The sequence below is a fragment of the Mustelus asterias genome, chromosome 24 (genome assembly GCF_964213995.1).
Source record: "Mustelus asterias chromosome 24, sMusAst1.hap1.1, whole genome shotgun sequence".
Taxonomy (NCBI): Eukaryota; Metazoa; Chordata; class Chondrichthyes; order Carcharhiniformes; family Triakidae; genus Mustelus; species Mustelus asterias.
The window spans coordinates 4,691,657-4,700,945 of NC_135824.1; the positions used below are offsets into that span (position 1 = coordinate 4,691,657).

At 44.2% G+C, this 9,289-nt stretch overlaps 1 protein-coding gene across 8 annotated transcripts in view; it reads left to right on the forward strand.

Annotated features, from left to right (window-relative positions):
- The window catches only part of LOC144511170 (uveal autoantigen with coiled-coil domains and ankyrin repeats protein-like), a 207,827-nt gene extending 199,832 nt beyond the window's left edge, over positions 1–7,995 (forward strand). For all 8 annotated transcript variants that reach the window (XM_078241200.1, XM_078241201.1, XM_078241205.1 and 5 more), the window contains 2 exons: positions 1,752–1,817; positions 5,506–7,995. In XM_078241200.1, the coding sequence (XP_078097326.1) occupies positions 1,752–1,817; positions 5,506–5,577 (138 nt within the window). In that variant the 3' untranslated portion in view covers positions 5,578–7,995. The remainder of the gene's footprint in view (positions 1–1,751; positions 1,818–5,505) is intronic.
- Positions 7,996–9,289: the final 1,294 nt, after the last annotated feature.

Below are 9,289 nucleotides of genomic sequence, written 5' to 3' on the forward strand. Positions count from 1 at the left end.
TCCAAGACACAACATGATCGTTTTTGGTTGGGTAAGAGTGTCAAGGGATATAAAACAAGAATAGACAAAGTTAAGGTATAGATCATCCATGATCTAATTGAATGATGGGACAGTCTTGAGGGGCTGAATGGCCTTCTGTTTCCTCCAGCATAAACAGTCCCAGTCTCTCAGAAGTCTAAGGAAATTTGGTATGTCAGCTACGACTCTCACCAACTTTTACAGATGCACCATAGAAAGCATTCTTTCTGGTTGTATCACAGCTTGGTATGGCTCCTGCGCTGCCCAAGACCGCAACAAACTCCAAAGGCTTGTGAATGAAACCCAGTCCATCACTCAAACCAGCCCATCACTCAAACCAGCCTCCCGTCCATTGACTTTGTCTACACTTCCCGCTGCCTCAGCAAAGCAGCCAACATAATTAAGGACCCCACGCACCCGGACATTCTCTCTTCCACCTCCTTACGTCGGGAAAAAGATACAAAAGTCTGAGGTCATGTACCAACTGACTCAAGAACAGCTTCTTCCCTGCTGCTGTCAGACTTTTGAATGGACTTACCTTGCATTAAGTTGATCTTTCTCTACACCCTAGCTATGACTGTAACACTAAATTCTGCGCTCTCTCCTTTCCTTCTCTGTCAACAGTATGCTTTGTCCACATAGGGTGCAAGAAACAATACTTTTCACTGTATGTCAATACATGTGACAATAATAAATCAATTCAAATCTTCCATCTCATGAAGATGCCTTCAGTTTGGTTGCTCTCAGCTGCACAGCCTTGGGTATCTCTATCTGATGCGGCAGGTTCCTGAGACCATAGGCTTTTGGGCTTTTTTCCACTTATTTATTCTTGTGATATGAGAATGAATGGTAATGCCAGCATCTGCCGCTTGTGACGGCTGCAGAATTCGCTCATGGCACGCTCCACAAACAGCAATTTGATGACCAGAGAATTTGTTTTTGTAATGTTGATTGAGGGATAAATATTGATCAAGACATCAGGGATAACTCCTCTGCTGCTCTTCGAAATAATGCAATGGGATATTTTAAGTCCACCGATTGGGGCCAATGGGACGGGACATTGGTTTATTGGAAAGATAAAATCTCTGTTAGTGACATACTCCTATGATACTGTACTGTGTCAGCTTTATAGAATCATAGGATCCCTACAGTGCAGGAGGAGACCATTTGGCTGATCGAGTCTGTACCAACTCTCCGACAGAGCATCTTACTCGAACCCCCCCATCCCCGTAACCCCACACGTTCACCCCGCTAATCCCCCAAACTTGCACATCTTGGGACACTAAGGGGCAATTCAGCATGGCCAATCCACTCAACCTGCACAGCCTTGAAGTGTGGGAGGAAACCGGAGCACCCGGAGGAAACCCATGCAGACATGGGAAGAATGTGCAAGCTCCACACAGTTGCCCAAGGTTGGAATCGAACCCGGTTCCCTGGCATTGAGGCAGTAGTGCTAACCACTGTGCCCCCGTGTCACCTAGGACTTCTGCCCTTGAATTGTTGGATTGGACGTGAATCTACAATCTTCCGCCTCGGGCGAGGGTGCTATTAACTGAGTCACAGCTAACACTGACGTGTGCATCATGTGCCTTTTGTGAATGGCTTTTGGTTCACATTCCTTAAACAATTAGATGATTTATGTGCACTGCACTGGGGCCAGCTCTGTATAGCTGAACCTAACACTTTTTGAAGTTTTGTCAAGTTTTCACCAGCTCTTTTCCCCTTCTCTGTAGGATGCTGACAGGCAACACCGAGAGGTCATTGCAATCTATCGAACACACCTACTCAATGCTGCCCAGGTGGGTTTAATAACCACTGTTAGAAGAGAAATTGCATGAAAGTAATCACTAATAATCTAGACAGAAGAGAACTAGATCTGTTATTTTGTACAAATGTGTTTCTGGAGCCATTCCAGTCTTGAGAAAAGATTTGCAATTTACTATACAATGATTCAGTTTGTTTTCAGCAAGGTTGATGAAGACTATTGTTAACCCATTCAGTGAACAGTGTTTATAAAACCCTTGTTCCATTATGTTTAACTGATGTAAATGTTTACCAGCTGCTAACACCATTGGTTGTGTGGTTTTCTTTGATCGGAGATGTGTGGGTTTCTCTCCACGAGCAGTTAAACTCTTGGGCAAGATGTTGCAAGTAAGATAGATATGTCAATGGAATATGTGATAGGACATGAGTTTAGTGTTGTCCTATGAGGAAAGGTTGTACGGGCTGTGCCTGTATCCATTGGAGTTTAGAAAAATTAGAGGTGGTCTTATTGAAACACATACGATCCTGAGGGGACTTGACAGGGTCGTTGAATGCGGAAAAGTCCCTTCAGCCCATCGAGTCTGCACTAACAATATCCACCACCAACGGTGCGCTAATCCCATTTTCTTGCACTTGTCCCATATCCTCGATTACTATAACATTTCAAGTGCTTATCCAAATATTTTTTAAAAGCGGTAAGGTTTCTGGCTCCGACTGCCTTCCCAGGCAGCGCATTCCAGATTCTCATCACCCCCTGAATCAATCATAGCATCCCTACAGTGCAGAAGGAGACCATTTGGCTTATCGAGTCTGCATTGACCACAATCCCAACCAGGCCCTATCCCCGCAACCCCATTCATTTACCCTGCTAATCCCCCTGGCACTAAGGGTCAATTTATCATGGCCAATCTGCCTAACCTACACATCTTTGGACTGTGAGGAGGAAACTGGAGCCCCCGGAGGAAACCCATGCAGTCACGGGGAGAACGTGCAAACTCCACACAGACAGTCATCCGAGGCTGGGAATCGAACCTGGGTCCCTGGCACTGTGAGGCAGCAGTGCTAACCACTGTGCCACCCCTGAGTGAAAATATTTTTGCCCGAATCCTCTCTGAATCTCATGCTCACCGTAAAGCTATGCCCCCTCATGATTGGACCCTCAACCAAGGGGAAGAGATGGATGCTGAAAGGACCTTTCTCTGTGGGGGGAGATTAGAACTAGGGGACAGGGCTTAAAAATAAGGGGCCTTCCATTTAAAATGGATACAAGGAGAAATTTCTTCTGAAGGTCATTAATTTTTGGGACTCTTCCCCACAAAGCGGTGGCGATGGGGGTCAGTGAATACTTTTAAGGCCGAAGTAGGTGGATCCTTGACTAACAAGGGAATCAAAGGATATTGGGGGTAGACAGAATGTGGAGTTGAGGCCACATACAGATCAACTGTGATCTTATTGAATGGTGTATGTTTGAATGGCTTCACTGAGGATTGTCTTCTGAGTTATCCTGTGCTTCAATAGGTAAGAGTTTTAACACCAGGTTAAAGTCCAACAGGTTTATTTGGTAGCAAATGCCATTAGCATCTGGGAATGGAGGGATACAAACAAATGGTCTAGTTGGACCAATGAGTGGCACAGGCTTGGAAGGCGGAAGGGCCTGTTTCCTGTGCTGTACTGTTCGTTGTTCTTTTGGAGCGCTGCTCCTTCGTCAGATGGCAGATATCCACTCCATCTGACGAAGGAGCAGCGCTCCGAAAGCTAATGGCATTTGCTACCAAATAAACCTGCTGGACTTTAACCTGGTGTTGTTAAAACTCTTACTGTGTTTACCCCAGTCCAACGCCGGCATCTTCAATAGGTGCCAGTTAAAGCTAGAAAGTCTTTGAAACAGCTATCCAATTAGCTCTGTTTCTCTGCTCTAGCCCTGCAAATTTATTCCTTTTCATTCCCTTTTGGAAGTTACTACTGAATTTGATCCAACATCTCTTCAGGTAGTGCATTCCAGTGTAAAAAAAACATGCCCTCTGATTCTTTGCCTCATGATTTGAAATTTCATTTTTTTAAAAATTCATTCGTGGGACATTGGCATCGCTGTTGAGCAAAACATTCATAAATCACTGGGCCGGGTTTCACCTAAAGTATTGTGCCCAATCCTAGGTTATAGGAAGGACACCCAGGCTTTGGTGATGGCTGCAGATTTTCTGTGGCAGCAGCGATGAAAAGTCTTCAGCTCTGTGGAGAGACCAGGGCAGCTGGAATTGTTTGTCTTGGCACAAAAATGATTAAGGAGAGTTTCAATACAGGTGTCCAAAGTTATGAACAGGTTTTGACCTGAGTCAGAGAGGAAGAGGTTTTGCCACCGGCAAGAGGATCAGGAGGCGATGGCCTAATGGTATTATCTCTGGACTATTCATCCAGAAACTCAGCTAATGTTTTGAGGACTCGGGTTTGAATCCCGCCACGGCAGATGTTGGAATTTGAATTCAATTTTTTTTTAAAATCTGGAATTAAGAATCTACTGATGATCATGAAACCATTGATGGGAAAAACCCATCTGGTTCACTAATGTCCTTTTAAGGAAGGAAATCTGCCGCCCTTACCTGCTCTGGCCTACATGTGACGATGTGGAGATGCCGGCGTTGGACTGGGGTGAACACAGTAAGAAGTCTCACAACACCAGGTTAAAGTCCAACAGGTTTATTTGGTAGCAAACACCATAAGCTTTCGGAGCGCTGCTCCTTCGTCAGATGGAGTGGAAATGTGCTCTCAAACAGGGCACAGAGACACAAAAATCAAGTTACAGAATACTGATTAGAATGTGAATCCCTACAGCCAGCCAGATCTTAAAGATACAGACAATGTGGGTGGAGGGAGCATGAAGCACAGGTTAAAGAGATGTGTATTGTCTCCAAACAGGACAGCCTGCAAGTCCAGGAGGCAAGCTGTGGGGGTTACTGATAATGTGACATAAATCCAACATCCCGGTTTAGGCCGTCCTCATGTGTCCTGTCTGGAGACGATACACATCTCTTTAACCTGTGCTTAATGCTCCCTCCACCCACATTGTCTGTATCTTTATGATCTGGCTGGCTGTAGGGATTTGCATTCTAATCAGTATTCTGTAACTTGATTTTGTGTCTCTGTGCACTGTTTGAGAGCACATTTCCACTCCATCTGATGAAGGAGCAGCGCTCCGAAAGCTTATGGTGTTTGCTACCAAATAAACCTGTTGGACTTTAACCTGGTGTTGTGAGACTTCTTACTACATGTGACCCCAGAGCCACAGCAATGTGGTTGACTCTCAACTGGCCTCAGGCAACTAGGGATGGGCAATAAATGCTGGCCGGCCAGCCAGCGATGCCAATGTCCCAGGAATGAATGAATAAAAAAAAAAGAAATTTCAAATCATGAGGCAAAGAATCAGAGGGCGTGTTTTTTTTACACTGGAATGCACTACCTGAAGAGGTGTTGGATCAAATTCGGGAGTAACTTTCAAAAGGGAATGAAAAGGAATAACTTTGCAGGGCGATGGGGCTGGAGCAGAGAAGTGGAGCTAATTGGATAGCTGTTTCAAAGAGCTGGCATGGAGGTGACGGGCTGAGTGGCCCCTTCCTGGATTGTATAATTTTCTTGCCTGTTCCTTTCCTCCTTTTTCCACTTGAAGAAAATAACCTGGACGCGAGAGATAAAAGCTGTAACTTTTCCTTTCTCCACTTTTGTTTTCAGGGTCACATGGATGAAGATGTACAAGCTGCCTTGTTGCAAATTATTCGGATGCGGCAAGAGTTTGTTTGCTAGCAGAATTCCGGAGACCAGATATTTACTATTGCTGTGTTAAAAGCTGTAACCAACCACTCGAGCTTTACTGTAGCATTTATCCCAGTGGCCTAAATTATTCTTGTGATTTTTCTTGCCCTTTTTAATATATATTATATATAAACATATATATATAATATAGTAAAACTATTTCCAATTCCCATCTACCTACTTATTAGCAATTCCAGGTTTTCATTTAAACGTGGAAGTGTAAAAGGTGGAATAGTTAATTGAAACATTGCGAAATAAATTCTGCAGACTACGAAAAGTTTCCATCTGATGGAATCCATTGCCTATCATGACGGTCTCAATCCAAAGTTGACGACCTGGGGAATTCTGTGACTACAAAGATATGGATATCACTCCCACCTTAAGTTGTTGCGCCGGTGATTAAACGTGTAATTGGACTAACATTGTATTATGTTGTGGCATAAGTTGATGCAAAATCCTACATATGTACGAATGAGATTTTTTTTTTGTTGAAAAAAGACAAAAGTAGTAACTCATTTTACTTGTTAGGGCTTCCGAGGTCCAATGAGCTTTAAATCCACAAGAAGATTTCTGCAGTTGTAACACATTTAAGAATTTATTTTTTTCATGTCCAGTCCAAAACTACAGCACTAGAAGATAGTGCTTTTAGTGTTTCATGAACCATAAGGAGCGGTACCTCGCCAAGGTAATTTGACGCAGCAGTGCGGACTGACCCTTGACATCTGTGTCACTGTAAGGAGAGAAGTTACTGTCACCTTGTCTTTTGTTTCTGTGAATTGGCATTCTGTCTAAATTCCATCCACAGCTACTGATCTGGAGCATTGGAAACATCAGACCTCAACGTGTCAGTGTTGAGACATGTTGAGGGAAAAGCCAGGATAACTTTTGAGGTATTTACTCTTAGTCAGAACTCTGGGTGCATCACAGAACAGCTGAAAGTTAACTTCTCCCTTCCAACAACTGGGAATCAAGTTGTAGTTCCACAGTGTTTTGACTTTTAATTTTGGATTTGTTGCGAATGCCGTTTTAAAAAATCTTTCCTCCTCCTCCATCAAAACTTGAGCTCTGGTTCCCCCCCCCCTCCCTGGCCCCGCACTCCATATCTAAGCTGCATCTTGACAGTGTGGCAGTTCTGCAATAACAGTGCGTCTCTGTCCCTTGCTGTGAAGGGGGCAGAGAAAGGAGGGACCATAGATCACCAGGCAGACCATTTGTGTCCAAGCTTGTGATCGTTACCTTAAGGCCATTGCTGTCTTTGGAAATAAAATGGGATTGGGTCCTCTTTCAAACGATGTATCCGAAAATTAATATAATTGCTGGAGAACTGGAATATTTTCCTGCTGGACTTCAGGGATCCCTGACTTTAGTATGATAGCTTGGAAGTGGAGAATGGAAATTATTGTTTGAAAGAAAAGTTTCCAACAATCTGGACTTGACACACAAATCCTGTGTGCATACCAGCAATTTGCTATTTTTTTTAAGAAAGCCTTGAAATTATGTTGTACATCCATGAGTGCATCAAACCAATTTGTATGAAATTCCTCCTGTATTAAGAAAGGGTAACCCATTTAGAATTCAAGTGTTAATGCTGCCGTTAAAGTGGGCCTGACAAAGCAGTTTCAAAATGAGTGCATTCAGCAATGCTCATTTTGCGATTTCAGTGCCGATTTATAATTCCAGATTGAAACCAACTGCAGTGTAGTTTTTCTAGATAGTGTTACTTGGCTGGCCAAGTCTCAGTTCTAATTTAACTAAGTTAACCAACTTAGTTAATTTAACTAAGTTAACCAAAGTGCTTTCTTTTTGCAACAAACTAATGTAGTTTGTAGATTTGCATTGGGTTCCTGCTGTACTTTATTACTACTTAATGCAGTTGAGAGAACTATTTTTCCAGTATGTATCCTTTATAGAACTTGAGTTATAGTGGTATTTCTCAGCTGGACTGGTCTGTTGGTTTTGTAACTGAATAATGTGGATACATTGACAACTTCTGCTAATTTTCACAGTATCCATCATTTTATTATTCTTCCACGTTGAATGGTTATCGATTTGTATTGTGACTGGAACAACCGTTTTGTGAATGTCATGATGAGAGTTGAACTACTTCTTTGAGCACTGTTCTCTCTGACCTCATCCCAATCCTGATGGAAGCTGTCGTTCTAATCTATAAAAGCTTATTATTTGAGAAAAAGAATTGTGTTCGCTAAGCTTTTGTGAAACTGGTACCTGTGGGGCTTTGCCATAGAAAAGGGTATTGTTACTGAGGTGGATACACCCAATAATCTGGCCAAACAGAATTAAATCCAAATATTAACTTGTTAAAGCAGATCTGTGTGTTGTTTAAAATTCATCTGTTTTCAATTCCCTGAATTCCTGATTCCGAACTTTCACACACGGTAGCACAGTGGGGGCGGCACGGTAGCACAGTGGGGGCGGCACGGTAGCACAGTGGGGGCGGCACGGTAGCACAGTGGGGGCGGCACGGTAGCACAGTGGGGGCGGCACGGTAGCACAGTGGGGGCGGCACGGTAGCACAGTGGTTAGCACTGCTGCTTCACAGCTCCAGGGTCCCGGGTTCGATTCCTGGCTCGGGTCACTGTCTGTGTGGAGTTTGCACATTCTCCTCGTGTCTGCGTGGGTTTCCTCCGGGTGCTCCGGTTTCCTCCCACAGTCCAAAGATGTGTGGGTTAGGTTGATTGGCCAGGTTAAAAATTGTCCCTTAGAGTCCTGAGATGTGTAGGTTAGAGGGATTAGTGGGTAAATATGTGGGGGTAGGGCCTGGGTGGGATTGTGGTCGGTGCAGACTCGATGGGCCGAATGGCCTCCTTCTGCACTGTAGGGTTTCTATGTTTCTATGATTTCTATGACATGGCTTCCAAGTCGAGATGGTGGCCAGGCAGTCTGCTGTCTTGTCTGTTGTATTGATTCCCTCTGTTCACCCACTTTAAGGGGTGCCCGATGGTTATGTGGCCAAATATGTCCTTTTTTTGTTTTTCATAGAATCACAGTGCAGAAGGAGGCCATTCGGCCCATCGAGTCTGCACCGACCACAATCCCACCCAGGCCCTATTCATGTAACCCTTCATATTTACCCTGCTAATCCCTCTGATACTAGGGTGAATTTAGCATGGCCAATTAACCTAACCCACCCACTTTTGGACTGTGGGAGGAAACCGGAGCACTCGGAGGAAATCCATGCAGACACGGGGAGAACATGCAAACTCAACAGAGACAATGACCTGAGGCTGGGATTGAACCTGGGTCCCTGGCACTGAGACAGCAGTGCTAACCACTGTACCACCGTGCCACCCCAAGGTTTTTCTGCCTCCTTTCCTCCTCTTGACTGTCTTCACTCATGGTTGACACCTCTTGTTATGCCATGTCTAATCTGCTGTAATTGGGAATACAAGAGAACTGATGCCTTTCCAATCTGGTTTAATGCTCCAGTAAATCACCATTGTGCGGCACCAGATCGTCTTGGAGAGGCTTCTTTGTTGGGCAGCAGGAGTTGGAGAGGTTTCCAGCGAGGTTATTGTCACAGGAATTTGCTGGATGAAGAACTACTGTCTCATTCACCTTGGTTACGTGATGGAAGGATAATGGAGATATTGACTCAGCATTGCAATCAGTCTCAATCGATAAGTCTCCAACGGACCCAATCATGAGATGAAGGAAACCCCAGTTCTGGCAAGCTTTGGGAAAC